The sequence below is a fragment of the Epinephelus moara genome, chromosome 14 (genome assembly GCF_006386435.1).
Source record: "Epinephelus moara isolate mb chromosome 14, YSFRI_EMoa_1.0, whole genome shotgun sequence".
In the NCBI taxonomy this organism is placed as follows: domain Eukaryota; kingdom Metazoa; phylum Chordata; class Actinopteri; order Perciformes; family Serranidae; genus Epinephelus; species Epinephelus moara.
In genome coordinates this window covers 28349184-28365711 of record NC_065519.1, presented here as the reverse complement: position 1 = coordinate 28365711, position 16528 = coordinate 28349184, and the positions used below count along the sequence as shown (strand labels likewise).

Below are 16528 nucleotides of genomic sequence, written 5' to 3'. Positions count from 1 at the left end.
TTTTGATTTGATTGTTGATTGCAATCAGCTGTGAGGCGGAGTGATACATACACAGTGAAATAACCGTGATGTTGTACTCCAATATCATCACGGTTTTACTGTCTCTCGACCAATCAGATTGCAGGGCCGGAACTAACTGTTGTATAAATATATATATATATATTAGGGATGGGCAACACAAGCAGAAACACTATTTGAAAATCATGGCAACTATTCGACAATTTTTCGAATAATCGCCCCCCGGAGCCACGCACATAGAGATCCATTCATCTTTAAAGGCCCGAACATACTCGGGCGGAACAGGTCCGCGTGGACTCAAAGCGGACGTCCGCAAGCCCTGTGCGCGCACACCGGTGACTGCTCGGCATGTATTTTTCACATCGCGGGGATTTTTCACGGACGTTTTTACAGGAAACTACAACGCAGAAGTGCGCTCGACTATGAAAGCCCAAATGACTGCGGACATTCCTCACGGAGTAGTAGTCTCTGCATGTTTCTCCTGTTTGTAGAAGAGCATCAAACTAGCTGGTAGCCCATCTCACACCGCTGTAGCAATCCTAGACTGCCCTCGTGCGGTTAGGAGCTGAACTGCATGTCAAATATAGGGGGAGAAATAAGACGACGAATAGTAATAGTCGCATTAAAAAATCGATTTTTCAAAAATAAAACGCCTATTCGAAATTCGAAAATCGTGACCCATCCCTAATATATATTTACTATTTAAATGGAGGACCACACATATGTTTTGCCCCGTAAGAGGGAAACCACGCCACCAAATAAAAGAAAAAGATCAGATAAGCGAGGACGGAACAAAACGCGAGTGAATATCGGCGTTGATTATTCCAGGTGGAAAGAACTCCTGAAGGAGAAGGATTTCACAAGGGATGCAGAGGTTGCCTGCTTTCTGCTAGACAGGTAATTCAATCTGATATTTTAAAATCATTTTGGCTTCATGTTTGCAACTACTTTTCCCTCTCGTCTAAGTTTGAGTGACGGCTACGTTTACGTACTAACGTTATCCTAGCCTTGGCTAACGTTATCCCAGAACTACAGCTAAATGGTTAGCCTAGCCTACAGCCTAATCTGTTGATTGCTCTCGCGCTGCTGCGAAGGCTGCCACCCTCTCCTCCTCCTTTTCCCTCTGGGTAGCCGAGACACTAAGTCCTCGGCTGGCCATTCCTGCACCGCCTCTACCCCCTTGCCCCCTTCCTCTCCCTGGTCTTCCTCCTCTCCCTCTCTCTCTTCCTCATCTCCCTGTGTCCTGTGGAAGAACACTCTGGAAAGGCATATATTATAATCGTACCAACCTATATTTGCCGCACTGTGCCGTAACTATCACATAAAATGTGTTATTTTAGCATTACTGTGCTAATGTTTGCTCGTGTTACCAAAACAAATAAAACACTCCTAACATATATCTCACAGATAAACTATATCTAACTAGGTAAACTATAACATATCATAACATGGTTTAGATTCCTAAATAAATATTCATTCTCATCGCTAGATACTCCTGAAAAACTCTGCAGTCTGCGCAAGGCTTTTTGTCCTACGAGGCCACCGTCACTTACCCGACAGGAGGGGTGAGTGTGTGAGCGCGAGTGAGTGCTGCAATCTAGAATTTGACCGCTGATGTCACTGTTACTCACCATTTTTACACACTGATGCTTTAATGCAGCTTGCAGGCTGTCTGTCAGTGAAGCCAACAGAAAATAAAATACAACAACAAAACATTAACATTTTACCACCTTTTCATGGACAACGCGGCGGTGAGGAAGTGTCACTTAATGGCCTGTTTGTGGGGCAGTGGAGGGTGGACAGAAAGCCAATCTCCCCATCTCAGCAACTGAGTATTTGTCTTCGGTGAGTTTGTTTATGTTGGCTACAAAGATCTATAGAATTTTTGATTGTCATTAATGTAGTATCTCAGAGTTTGTGCTTTCCTTTGTAGGATAGTTAGCACAAGCTGTTAATACAAAGTTCATTTCTTTTACTCACTAAAACATTAAATCATAGGAAGAGACTGTATTTCTTGTCCCTGTAGACTGTGGGAGTCTTTCTGGTCTGATTGCCGGTTGCATGATGTCGGTTATGTTTCTTCTAAAGTTGAATCTTTTTCAACTTTTTGTCACAAACCTAGACACACTATCCACATTCAAATGAATGGACGGAGTGGCATTTTTGCCACACCACATTTGGTGTGAATGCATCCATGGCACCATAAGCTGCTAGCCACCAGCTCAGCCACCTCCATGTTGAGAACTGTGTGCAAACAACCCTGCCCAAGACTCATGACAGATATGCTCTGAATGTTGCATAGAGCTCCATTAACCCCTTGACAACTAGTAGCTGCTGAAATCCATACGTAGATCTGACAAACTGACTTTCATTATTCAAAAACAGATAACCTTGTGATTCTTTCTGAGTGAATCATTTAAGAACTTACTATCACTGAAACAACACTTTGTAATAAAATGCATACAAAAAACTACTTCATTCTTGCTTCTGTAAATTTGGTTTACTATCACTTTATCTAATTCTGACTTTTTCATCACCTGACCAAAGGGATCAAACAGTTTTATTATGGGTATGTCTTTAGGTTTGTGCAAAAACAAATTTGTTAATGAGTTCAACAACACTGAGATCCGTTGCTGATCTAATATTCCTCTACTTGCTGCGGAAGAACATTTCTATCCAAATTCAAATTCAGTTGAAAGCTCTATTATTTGTTTATTTTTTGTTTTCCTGACGCTATTGTTACTATTTCAGATGGAAACCATTTACATAGCTCTCACAGAACACAGCAGGTATGCCAGAACAATGTGACAGAATACATTTCAGCGATATTCATATTCCTAACTAGCAGATTCCTATTGTGACCAAAAAAAAAAAAAAAAGATATGACTCAGGCCTTCATAAAACTGCGATTTGATTTGAATGGTGAATAGTGCTTTTATCTAAAGTGCTTTACTGTTCCTCTCTCATTGTTCTTCTGAATGATGATAAATAATAAAATGGTTGCTGTTGTGTTATCTATTATGTTCTATTTTTGTCAATATGTTGCAGGGTATACTTATTCTTTCCCTATTGTTTCTGACTGGGTTAGGAGTGCTTTTTATGCTTTATTTTTTATTGAATCAATATGAAAAAAGGTGCTGCTATATTCTTACCTCATCTATAAATGACTTCACCAAAGTGTCTTTATGCATGACATCTTGAAATATATTCCTACAGAAAAAAAGGCATTATGGTTATGATATTAACATTTGAGGGAACCAAATAAAATACTGTATTAAAAATGCAGAACTATAACTTTGGTGCGAGGCTTACAGGTCAGGTGTGAAGGTTTCGTCTGTGTGTATGATTGTGTCGGGGGGTATGTCTTCCTCACTGTCCGTCTTCCAGAGAGCGCTGAGCTCAGAACGCATGTAGCGCCGCTGGTTGTACGTGTGCTCGTGGCACGGCGGCATCTGCTTCACTGTGTTGATGTCGACGTCGATGTGCGTGGTCGGGTATGGGGAGTAGAGCACCTGGCGGAAAGGCAGGACGAAGCTGCCTGTGGAGTCCTGGCAATTAAAAAAAAAAGAAAGGGGGGAAACCCACATTGAATACCTGCCAAGCCTCAACCTGGTCTGTTTTTTATGTGATATGCAACAGCAGGTTTTTATTATTCTGCTTAGTGTGTGGCAAATCTGTTCCCTTAACCACAGTCTGTCCCAACTGACAGCACAGAGCACACTATGTTTCTATAAGACGAAACAACAACAATACGTGAAAAGTGAAATTATTTATTAGAACGTCTGACCTGCATATATAAACAAAATGCAATACATCAACAAAGAAAGAAAATCAGGGCAGCTCTCCCAAAACATCCTTTATCCATGTCATATATACTCAAAGAAGCTTTAATAAATAATTTCCTTTTTTGCAAGCAAGAAGCATCCTATTTCCTTTTTTGCTGTTTCTCCCTGGGCCAGTTTCTCTCATTCCCCGCTGCATTTTATGTGGAAATCTATAAGAAGATCCTGCAGGAGCTCCACAACACACCCTGCGTGCACCATACTGACTCTTTATGACTGCACTAACAAGCAGCACCATGTTTCCTGCTGCCTCTTTTGCTGTTCTTATTCACCTGCCTGTGTAACACTGAGCCCTCATGCCTCGCAAAACAGCAGTAAATAATGTGACAACTTGGCATTCACAAAGGCCTCAGTTCTGCACTTGACCACAAGTGATTGTAATGGATTAGAAGAACAAACGAAACATGTGTAATGAATGTAGATGTAGCAGTATCTTAAAGGAATGCTTCATCCACAAAATGATCATTTGTATACCGGTCACTCATAGAATCCATTCTCACCTTCAATATCACCTCCTGGTACAACTTTCTCACCAACAAACAGAAAACAAAACTCTCACGGATCACAAATCAAGCCAGCAAAATAATCGGTTCACCACAAACTCCACTGTTCCATCTGTATGAGCGCTCTGTAATCAGGAAAGCCACCCTGATCACAGAAGAACCCTCTCATCCCCTCCATCACTCATTCAGTCTCCTCCCATCAGGCAGGAGATACAAAGTCCCACTGGCCAGAAAAACAATTTACAAAAAATCATTCATTCCAACTGCAATAACAGCCCTCAACAGCAGACAATAAAGTTTTCTATTCTATTCTATTCTATTCAGTTACTCACCCTGTGTTATGTTAAATTTGTGCAGCCTTGCGTGCCTCAACTGTGAACGAAGAATCCAAAAACAGCAAACATTCTTGATGAACTTAAGTCATAGGGGTCCAAGTTTAACAACAGCAAAACTATATCAGAACATACGTTTACAAACTCTCACAACTCTCATGCAGTATAATCCAAGTATTTATCCAGCCGTATGCAAGTCAAAATGCACTCTTCACCAAATATAATGCCATTTTAACAACAGAGTAATTACGTATTAAATTTACACAAATCATAAATGCTTTTTAAAATGTGTATTTGTCTGTTAAAAACAAGTTTGCTGGAAGTTGTCTGTCTGTAATTTCTGACCCGCACATTTTACAAACTGCAATTTGGTTTTTGTTGACCCCCAAATATCTTTTTCTACGTGAACAAAATTATCTTTAGAATAATTTTTTGGAACTGGGGCCCGGTAACGTAACATAAGTTCTTAGTGGTTCACTCTTGCAACTTGATAGGATAATGTGAGATTGGTTCAAACTAAGTGGAACATCTGGGGAATTAAGTGTCAATGTGATGATTGACAACATATATATTTTATTTTCAATAGTTTTAATATCTTAAGTACTAGTGTTCGACACTAGCATATTGCATTGTTGCTTTATATCAACATACTTACATTTCATACTCTTATTCTTCTTGTAATGCTCTATTTTTTACGTCAGAGCGACTGTAATAAATCATAATTTCCCCTCGCGGATCAATAAAGAGGGTGGCACGGTGGTGAGTTTTCTCCAGGTACTCCGGTTTCCTCCCACAGTCCAAAGACATGCAGGTTAATTGGTGACTCTAAATTGCCGTAGGTGTGAATGTGAGCATGAATGTTTGTCTGTCTTTATGTGTCAGCCCTGCGATAGTCTGATGACCTGTTCAGGGTGTACCTGGACAGTGTCATCTGAATCGAGACCAAGTCATGTGACTTGAGTCCACACCTCTGGTACTGAGCATATGGCAGGATAAATGAGACTTGGATTATACAGCACGAGTTGTGTGAGAGATTGTAAACAGACGTTTTGATATAGTTTTGCTGTTGTTTAATGTGGACCCCTATGACATCAATTCATCAAGAACATTAACCTTTTTTTTTAATTTTATTTTTCTCACCGTGGAGGCATGCAAGAAATACAAAGATTTCTTCATAGATTAAACATAACACAGGGTTAGTTATTGATATACAAATCATCATTTTATGGGGGAAGTATTCCTTTAATTTGCACATTGTAGGTGGATGATTAAAAATAAAACCATATGAAGACAACAGAAAATGCAGCATGCATTAAGACAGATGTGAATCTAATGCAGTGTGGTAATAAAAATATCTTCATTCAGAAAAAAAAAATTAGGTCAGAACAACAGACTGGGCAACATCAAACGAGCAGGCAGAGCAGAACAATAACCAGGCTCTAATTCATATCTTACTGTATGTATAATGAGAGGGAACTGGTGGGTACCTTGAGCAGACCCTGAACAAACAGGCCTGTGTCATATTTGAAAGAAGAGTCGGCCTTACAGAGGCGAGAGCACTTCCTCTCAGCCGGGGTGAGGAAGAGGCAGAGAGTCCGTACAATCTGTGAGGCAAAAAACCCCAAACAGTCAGATTTCAATGCTTTGACAGTCATGGGTAGTTGTACCATGGTGTATTCAATTGCTTTCAGGAAACATAATAGCTAAAGCTTGACATAATTACAACAATTCCCCATTAGAATGGGTGTGCAAACTACAACCATGCTGCATTAGGGCTCCTCTTTTTCAAACATGGACAGAAGATAAACAGGCTTTTGTTTTCACCTTGCTTTTCCTAGCTGTTAGGTTAAAAAGTGGTGGATCTGTGCCCACTGTCAGCACCTTTATTCTACAAGCTCCATCTCAAAACTCACTAAAGAGGCCACATTTTTGTTATAGACCTTAATCTGACATGAAGCTTGAGGCAAGTTGTTAGATACAAATAAAAGTCTTGATTTAATTGGTGCTCAGTTCAGGCCTCAACTCAATAAAACTTCAAATTAAAGCTGCGTAGCCCTTTGATATTCATTGGGCAAAATGTTAGTGACTGTTTTCTGGTGCAGATCACTTAAACAGCACATAGTGTGCAATATCAGTTTTCTTTCTCGGTTAGTGTGGCCAGCTTTTCTTATTTTAATTACAATATCTGCCCATTTTGAGAAGCTTATCATATAATTTCTATCTTTTTGGAAAGAGTTGCAGCAGTAACTGTGCTGCCAAGCCCAGACAGACATTCAAAACCCCGACTCAAGCAGTAACAGAGAATGAAAAAGTGCATGAGGGGCTCATTAAACTCAAAACAACAGCACAGCGCACTTCAAAACATTTTAAATTATGGAGATGCATCACAAATTTGTCTGCGTGCTGCCACTAATACGTTACATTTACCTTATTTACTTTCTCTGGGTTGCTTCCAACCACTATTGAGCAGCCGCAAGTCTGCAGATGAGAGCTGATGGCCCTGAACCACAGAGACAAAGACATGCAAATCAGAGCCAATTATCGCCATTAGCATTCCTCTAATCATTAATGACAGCTTTTAGGAATAACGATTGAGACAGAGGAACTGGTCCCCAAAAACATTCATGAGACTTCACATGGAGGAGGAATCAAGATGGGAACTGGCTCTGGGCCAGTGAAGAGTTACATTTGCCTGGTATTCCTTATTCTGACCTTCTGAATATATTCTTAGGTATTAAACAGTCCATTTCATACCTTAAAGGGACAGTTCCCCTCAAAAAAACAAGCGAGCTGCCGAGTGTTGGAGATATCAGCTGTAGAGATGTCTGCCTTCTCTCTGACATAATGGAACTAGATGGCACTCAGCTTGTGCTGCGAAAAAATAAATTTCAAAAACTCAACAGCGATGTCTCATTCCAGAAATCTTGATCTGGTAACTCAAGATAATCCAAAGACCTTGCTTTGAGCAGTTTCATGTCAGAATTATTTTCTTTCTGCCAAACTACACCCACTAACTATCACAGTGCAGAGGAAGTGTGCATCTGACGCTAGCTCAGCTAGCACTACTCATCTAGCTAACATTACAGCTCAGCTAAGGAGGACACCATAAATGTTTACATCTAGTGCTGTCACGAGCACAAGCCTCTCATACCGAAGCAGATTCATGGTTACCTCTGCATGGTGATACAGTTTGCGGGTGCAGTTAAGTAAAGAAAATAGTTCTTACTAGGCCTGGGCAGTATCACAGTATTACAGTATGTCAGGGTATTTAGATATCTGGCGGTATGCTTTTCAGCATGGTCAAAAATACAGATGCTCGCCTCTTTATTCAAGTCATACAGAGAGGATGTACTGATGATGTATTAGATGTAGTGCACAGTACGCGCCACCAGAGTTCAGTTTCTACTAGTGGAACAAGCAACTGAGCTGAAAAACATGGAAACTGCGAGTGGTGGGGATACCCAGGCCCCCAAGAAGTGCGCCAGGCTTTGAAGCCAATTTTCGTAGTGCCCAAACAGTGGAAGTACAACTCCCGAGTCTGTCATGTGTCACCACTGAACCCAAAAAGACTTTCCCATAGACTTACATGGGGAAAGAGACGTCTGTAAATCAGTGGATACATATTTTTGAGCGCCACAACCCTGAAAAATGACTCATTTCACTATCAGGATTTAATCCTTCCAGTTCCATAACATTTTAAAAGTCGAGATGAGCTGCAAGATTAAATCATTTTATCGCTATTAAAGTTAGTGGAACACTAAACCAAAAACAGCCAGCTCATCTGGCTTTAGTCTCCAGTGCACTTGCTCTTTGGGCCCAGTGATGCGGAAGCAGCGCCAATTATGTGGGTATTTTCATACTGCGAAAATAGAGCTTTTCAGGCTTCATGTGCCACTGAGCAACTTTCACAGAAGTGATCAAGGCCCCGCAGGCAACACTTCATCCAGGTCTCTTAATACATCCATAAGGATAACGTTACAGGATGGTAAACAGCTAGGATCAACGGAAGAAAGAGACCATGGGGGAAAAAAGCTCTTTCTTTCATCAAGTTTTAGTTTGTTTCTGTCGAGTTTGAATGAAGTGTGTTTTAAGATGAGTAAACAAGACAATAAAGCTACTGTTAGTCTTAGTTTGGTGAAAGAGACTTGAAACTTGAATTTAGAAGGTGTACTGTTAAATTTCCCCAGTTCATAAGGAAAACAGGTGTAAGAAAATTACATCCCTTGTCATTTTGGGAGTTTATTTTGTTTCTTTATTAGACTGAAAAAGCTAAGGGAGCTTGCGGAACATAGCAAACTTGCCAGTCTGGTTGGTAGCACTGCACACAAATACCATCATATACCACATACCCTGGTGAAATTTCAGGAAGGTATGAAAAAACAGATACCACCCAAGCCTAGTTACAACATGAAACTCACAACAAGGTCAGTGGATTATCTTCAGTAAATGGGTCACGATTCCTGGAAAGAGACACTGCTGTTGAATTTTTCCCATGTTTCTTTTTCTATTTTCCTTTTTTTGGCACATCTAGCTCCATTATATTACAGAGAAGGCAGGCATCTCTTCAGCCAATATCCCCAACACTCAGCACCTCACACAGAAACAATCTAGATTGATGAATAGCACCACAGGTAAGAAAAAAACATGTTTTTTTAATTTTGGGGTGAACTGTTCCTTTAAGTCACAATGAAAAACTATTTTGCCTGATTAGTTTAAAACTTAATGTTACATTTCCTCAAACATACAACCAGTCTGTTGTTCTCTTATTAAAAATCTCCATCAGCTATAAATAGCCTTAAGATTGAGGTAACAAAATTCCAGTGAGCCGATGCTTTGTCATCACCACAGGATGCTGAGCTAATCCTGTTCGACTCTGAACAATTGGGAGCTTCACTGCTGAAATGGACTTTCCGGACCCTCAACACTAACAGCGATTTAACTCTCGTCCTTTCTCTGGAGGAAACTTTCGGCTAAGTGGAGAGCCATTACTCATCATCGGAAGGTTGATGGGTGTTAAATGGGTATTGTTCATCATCTGTCTCCATTTGCCTGTACGGGAGAGCGCTTACTTGTGGAGGAAATCCTCGTGGCAGCTGTCCCCGATGTCATCATCATTTAGCACGGTGTCTTTTATCTACTCAGTGGGAGCGAAACAAATGAGTCATTTTTAAAATTGGTCTCAACAAAGACAAAAGTGCTGATGGGCACATTTGCAGGCACTGTGATGAAAATAAGATGCAAAACCACCAACGTGTAACAATGTAGGAAACAGCAAGAAAGATTCCAGGGAGCTTCTTTGTGCTGCTTTTTTTGTCACATCTGCATATTAGAAGGGAGCAAATGTGTTGAATCACACTGGGTGGTAATCTAGGCAGAGAACCTGGAAAATTTCATCCTCAAAGAAACTGAAACTATTTGAACAATTAAATAATGAAATGACTGAACTTTAACAAAGTTGGAGGTGTTTTTCTTTTCTTCAAAAAGTCACATGTGAGTGTATTCAGTAAAGATATTGAGTTCTTAACATTCAATCACTGAAATCATGATGCTTAGATGTAAGATATTAAAGGAATACTTCACCCACAAAATGATCATTTGTATATCAATTACTCACCCCATGTTACACTGAACTGGTGAAGAGAACTTTGTTTTTCTTGCATGTCTCCACAGTAAACAAAGAATCCAAAAACGGAGAAAATTCTTGATGAGTTGACCTTAATGGGGGCCGCATTTAACAACAGCAACATTATATCAAAACATCCGTTTACAAACTCTCACACCACTCATGCAGTGTAATCCAAGTCTATTTTTTTCAGTTGTATGCTCAGTACCTCCCAAACACAGGCATTTTCACTAAAACTTCACTATTTAAAACATTCTGCATACGAGTAGTGCACATGGGTCAGTGTGTGCGTTTGAACTGTGCTCATGCATTCCATTAAAATTGTAAGGTTTTAGTAATAAATGCATGTGTTTGGGAAGTACTGAGCACACGACTGGATAAATGAGACTTGGATTAAACTGCATGAGTTGTGTGAGAGTTTGTGAACATATGTTCTGATATAGTTTTGCTCTTGTCAAACATGGCCCCCATTTACTTCAATTTATGATAAACTGATGTACAAAAGGTCATTTTGTGGGTGAAGTATTCCTTTAACTCTGCCATAGACAAGAAAATGATTCACAAATCTATAGTGTTATCTCAAAACTCTATATTCCTTTTGCTGTCATGTTAAAATTTATTCAATCATTTGGTGTGTGTGTGTGTGTGTGTGTGTGTGTGTGTGCAGCTCACATCTATATCTTCTGGCACACTGTGTGTCTTCATAGAGGCCAGCAGCTCCATAATAGGGACAATCTCCAAGCTCAGCACTGAGATGATATTGTAGCCCTAAAGTTGAAGAAAAGTGGAAACAGTTACCTCAAGCACTGCACAGATACTAAAGCCGGTCGACTGAGGGAACTGACGACATTCATTTTCGGGGCCAGCGGCTAAGATTTCTGGCTTTTAAATGGCATGATCTGCATTTTAATGCACTTTACTCAATCCGCCATAAAGGGCGTGTTACAAGCTGTTGGCCTAGTGAGACTGGCTGTGAAAGCTGGAAGCCTCCATCTCAAAATGAAAAACACAAGTGATGAAGATGTGTTGTTACTACTGAATTCTGCATGGTGACACACAACAGATAAAAGCCATAAGAGCTGTACTGATAAACTGGATAGGTACTGATATACACAGTTTTACATAGTTTGTCCTCCAGACAGCATGGACAAGTTTACTTTTCAAATGTAAAATGTCTTGCTCAGTACTTTTTTTGGTCATAATTTGTTTAAAAAAAATTAGGGACTCCATGCTTTTTGATTTTTTTTAAAAACTCATATTTCTCATAGGCCAATATTTGCCTTCAGATTCCAGTACTGGTTGGAACATGAAACACATCATGAAAAATAACTTTTCCTGGAGGTAAATTAGCCACAACTGTAAACACTCGGTTAAAAAAGGTTAAAAAACAGTTAGGGCTGGGTGATACATAGATATTGTATCAATATCTTGATACGAGACTAGATCAGTGTTTTCTTTTTTATGGTTTAAAAGGCTGTATTATAGTTAAGGGATGTATTTTTCTGAGCTTACCAGGCTGTTTCTATGATATGCCTTTACCTAGTTAGGGACTGTGTCCACCAAAGTGTGTTTTCCTGACACTAATTTATTTTTAAAAATGTTTCTATGGTGGGGGTGCCACGTATTTACACTACACTACAAAGGCCAGCAGTGTGATGAGGTGCTGAGTGTCTATACTGCCTTAAGTGCTGCAATTTTTTTGAGTGCTAAGAGAATAAAATGTTGAACTTTGGGTAAAAACACTGCACTCATCACTGTCACTTCTTACCCAGCCATTCAATCACCATGGACGAGGGACAAATACCACTAAGAACAACCGTCACATCTTACATGTACAAGTGCTTAACAATGATGATGGTGGAGGAATATGTTCATATACTGTAGTTATTAATATGTTTCCTCTCATTTACCCACACAGACCAGCAGTTGTACCAGTACTTTGCTTTAATAAAACAATAAAATCTAGGCAAAATAATGATTTAAATCTGAAAATATCTGCTCAAAAAACAACTTAGAAGTAACAAGGCTATTATTATTCTGACCAGACGTTCGATGCCAACTGTACTTGACCCCTTCTGACACTTAACAGTACACATACATATAGATACATTATGGTCCGTGCCAAAAAGCACAGAGGATCGATACCCAGCTCTGAGGTTAGTAAGCAGTATTTGCCAGCAATGAGGCCTCTGATGCATGAAGTTTTCAAAGCAACACAAGATGATATAGGTTTTGGCACCAAACAGGCTGAACTGCAAAATAAAAAAACCTACTAAAATGTTTACTATGTCAGGGGAAGACTCTGACAAGAGAAACACTATTCAAAAGGTCAAACTAACAAACAGGGATGTGTTAAACATATGCAGAACATAAGGGATTAATAAACAGGCACACTTACGGCTGACATTCAACCTCTGCTATGGTGATATATTTTAGTGCTGTGCGTCACATTTTTTTCCCCACCCCTATTATTACCTCCTCACTAGCTTTCTCTGTAGGAGCTCTCAGACCTAATTAGCTAATTTAGTCCTCTGTGTTGGGAGACTGCAACTTTATTATTCTGCCAATATTGTTGCCATCCCAAATGGGTAAAACAGAGGTGATAGATTACTTAACACCCCTTTCAAATAAGGAACTAAGGATAGATCAGGTTTTAAAGTAGGTTTATGTGTATAAAGGGTAATAATTTGTCTACTCTTGTGTCCAAGGGTGAGAAGTCAAGGGATCAGGGTACCTTCTGCATCCAAATGCGTCCCTTGCGGATAACATGCTTTAGCCTGTCCACACAGATGGTGTGCAGAGGCAGGTAGAAGGCAAGCTCTGTCTGAGGCAGGATAATGGACAAGGCACACGTGTTCTTGTCACCCTTCAGCTCGCCGTCAAAGATGAGAGACACAATGATGACGCCTTTTTCTGCCAGGACAAAGAACTTCACATCCACGGCGCCGCACTCGGCGCTACGCAGAATCTCCCCATTAAGTGTATGGTTGGCCAAAAATGTGACCTCTCCATCACTGAGGAACATCAGTTGGTCTGCCTTTGGCGTCCAGATGTGGCGCACCCGTGGGCCCAGGATGTTGTCCCAGTAGGCAAAGGTGGCAGCCAGCAGCGGGCATTCTCCCTCTACTGCGACCTCAGACTTTGCCACAGCTGGTGACTGGGGTGGACAGCCTGAGGACATTGGAGAGGCTTGAAGATGTCTCTGCCTTCCTGAGTGTCAGAGTGATAATAAACCTATATCATAAACACAGGAAACAGCAGCCGTCAGTTCTTGGTAAGGAAAGAAAGAAAGAAAGTAGAATCTACTTTAATTCCAAAGGTCTCTAAAATAACCCATCTCACTTGCCACTTGTAACCGCATAATGATCAGAAATATCCATGTTCAGGTCACAAAGTACAAGAACTCATAAACCTGAGGCTTTAAGTGAAAACGTAAGTATTTGTTTGAGGTGCTGTTTAAGTCAGCTGATACTTCTAACACCCAGCCAAAAGCAACTTCTCTTTTTCAGACATTTTTCTCTGTAAAGACAAACATTGCACCACACTTCCTTGAAAAGAAGTGGCAATTTCATGTGTAATTGATTTCTTTGGCAAATGTTAATGTAAAACGCTTCCCCAAAAGCCAGTGCCAGTCTGTATAGACCTCTGTGTAATTCGGCATCAATACTTAATATGCTTACTCATTATTTCAGTACAATTTCACTTTTTATTTTTCACTTTACACTATAGCTCTCTCTCTCTCTGTGTTAGGTGTTATCGGCGTATCAGCGTTAGACATGCAGCGCGTAATGTATAACGCTAAATAAGAAATACAGCTGCTACTTGATTGAGAATATGTGTACCGAATTTACCAGAAACGTCTTATTAATTAATATTTGTAGATGTCGTGTTGCCAGGTAGTTCTGTATATCCGCAAAAAGCAATGTGGCTTTATATTGACAGCTTTTACAACGGAGTTTGGTGCTATATTTATCGTTATTTACAGGTACACGAATAGGAAGAGAAATTAAGGTTTACCTCTCACATTAACGTATTGTAAACAAAAGTGACAATCTACAGGGTTAGTTAACATTTTTTTAGTTTAGGTACGGAGTAAGAAAACAAATAATTTTAGCGTTTAATATTTTAATTCAGGGTTTGAAACCAGCCTAGCTCGCTAACTAGCGTTAGCCAAACCAGCACTGACAGAGCACAGGAATAACGCTGCCATGACTTACTTACTTGTTCAGCCCTTTTGCTGTTATATCACCACACCGCAGCGTTTCTACAGGAAGAGTTTCAAATGTCGCTGACAAATCATTATTTCATTTCCCCCTGTTCTTCCCATAGCATGTAACACTTTCTATGTCAATAAACCAGCTGCAGTGTTGTTGTCTGCAAGACACTTCCTAGTACGTCAGCTGTACGTCACCATTAAGATACACAGCGTCCTCTAGCGAACGAGGCACAGCAGTGGACAGCGAGTCAATGATGTCATTTTTATTCCAGGCAGCCACCTGCAGAATATTAGTTATTTCAAATGATTTACATGGAGCCCAGTCAAACGAACGAATGTGTCTGCAGGCGAAACACTGTGTTTGCCTTTTAACTTCATCCTCTGAGGGTGCTCTGAGTCCAAATTAATAACAGCACACCTCCATCCTGGAGACCTACTGCCTCTTTCTTTGTTTCCTTTCAATCATGCCACTGTACATCACATTCAATACATCTCCCATGAGTGCCTGGCTGCAGGTCTCCACCGGGGGAACCTTAAGACAACAGTTGTTGTAATGATTGTGCTATTTTCCTTGAGGATATATGTGATATTTTCAAACGTACAGGAATTTTAAACACCCTTAGTCCTCCTTTACCTTAAGGGAAATTAGTAATTCCCCTGCACATCCACAGAGGAGAGCATACCAAGATGTGTCTGTGGGTGAAAATGTGAGCAATACCAAGCAGTTATCCAGTGAGCCCCTCCCATCACAGAAATTTGGCTGAATTAATGTAGGACCATAAATACTTTCACACCTATTCTCAGCCCTGTATATTTAGCTACACACTGTATACACACTTGAGCTTACACCTAATTTACAATATTATTCCTAATGGTCTCAGTAAGACACAAATGGGATGGGTGATGCTGCTGGCTCTAAATAGCTCATCAGCGATTCAGGTACCGAATTGCTATTGCAAACAGTGAGCCCTAATTATGTTCCACAATTACACAGAGTAAGAATCTGATATTCAGATGTGCCACCATCACAGACAATTTTGGGATAAGCTGTCATTTTAGGGAATATGCTTATTTGCTTTCTTGCCTGGCAACCTTACGATGACGATGGCATTTTATAGCTATGGTGTGGCATAAAAAAAAATGGTAAGATTACTCAATAAAACAGTTTCACGTCATTAATAAGTGTTTCTCTGACACTGTTTGGCTTGTTGTGGAGAGGCTGATAGCCCAGCACATGCTAATGTGTGCTCACGTTTTTTCTCTGATAACTAAGATCCAGACGTTAAGGAGGTTGATACCATGAGGGGAAATATCTGCAGAGCTCTCCTCCTCTACAAATCAAACAGACCCGGTGATATAAACCAGTATTAACACTGAATAAAGCAGTTTCACATTAAAACATCAATGTTTCTCCAATGCTGTTCGGCACAGCAGGGGCTGGAGCCAAGCTGCCACTAACATTTGCTCAGCTTGTTTCTCTGATAACTTACGATCCAGATGTACGATGACTTCAAATCCTTTATCTGGTTCAAACATACAGTTAAAAAGCCAGGGATATGATGCCACTGACAGGTGATAGTGACAAAATGACATGGCCTGTGTCCTTGATTAAAATGACAGATTTATCTGGGTTTGAACATTGTTGGAAACATTTGAGACAACATAAGTACACAGTTTAACCAAATACACAACATTGGTCTGGTTGATTGTAGACATTTTCTTATTTTTAGTTTTTTATTTATTTATTATTTTTTAGACATTTGCCTCAACCTTACCACTTGTTTTTGTTGCCTAAACCTAACCACATATTTTTGTTGCCTAACCCAACCAACCTAACACCGACCTTCACCCGAGAGAGTGGTGTGTCCCGTACGATTCTAAAGCCAAACCCTGTTTTTGTTGCCTAAACCTAACTAGGTGTTTTTGTAGCCTAAACCTAACCACATGTTTTTGTTGCCAAAACCTATCCAGGTGTTTTTGTTACCAAAACCCAA

At 40.1% G+C, this 16528-nt stretch overlaps 1 protein-coding gene across 6 annotated transcripts in view; it reads right to left on the bottom strand.

Annotated features, from left to right (window-relative positions):
- Positions 1–14719, bottom strand: part of c9orf72 (C9orf72-SMCR8 complex subunit) — a 29564-nt gene extending 14845 nt beyond the window's left edge. For 2 of the 6 annotated variants that reach the window (XM_050061763.1, XM_050061768.1), the window contains exons 1-8: positions 14540–14719; positions 13053–13552; positions 10991–11086; positions 9765–9829; positions 7123–7195; positions 6183–6299; positions 3331–3566; positions 3171–3228 (exon numbers count right to left, since the gene is read on the bottom strand). In XM_050061763.1, coding sequence (XP_049917720.1) covers positions 3171–3228; positions 3331–3566; positions 6183–6299; positions 7123–7195; positions 9765–9829; positions 10991–11086; positions 13053–13499 — 1092 coding nt within the window. In that variant the 5' untranslated portion in view covers positions 13500–13552; positions 14540–14719. Of the gene's footprint in view, positions 1–3170; positions 3229–3330; positions 3567–6182; positions 6300–7122; positions 7196–9764; positions 9830–10990; positions 11087–13052; positions 13553–14535 lie in introns of all 6 variants that reach the window. The other 4 variants (XM_050061764.1, XM_050061765.1, XM_050061766.1 and 1 more) reach the window with 4 other exon arrangements.
- Between the last annotated feature and the right edge of the window lie 1809 nt (positions 14720–16528).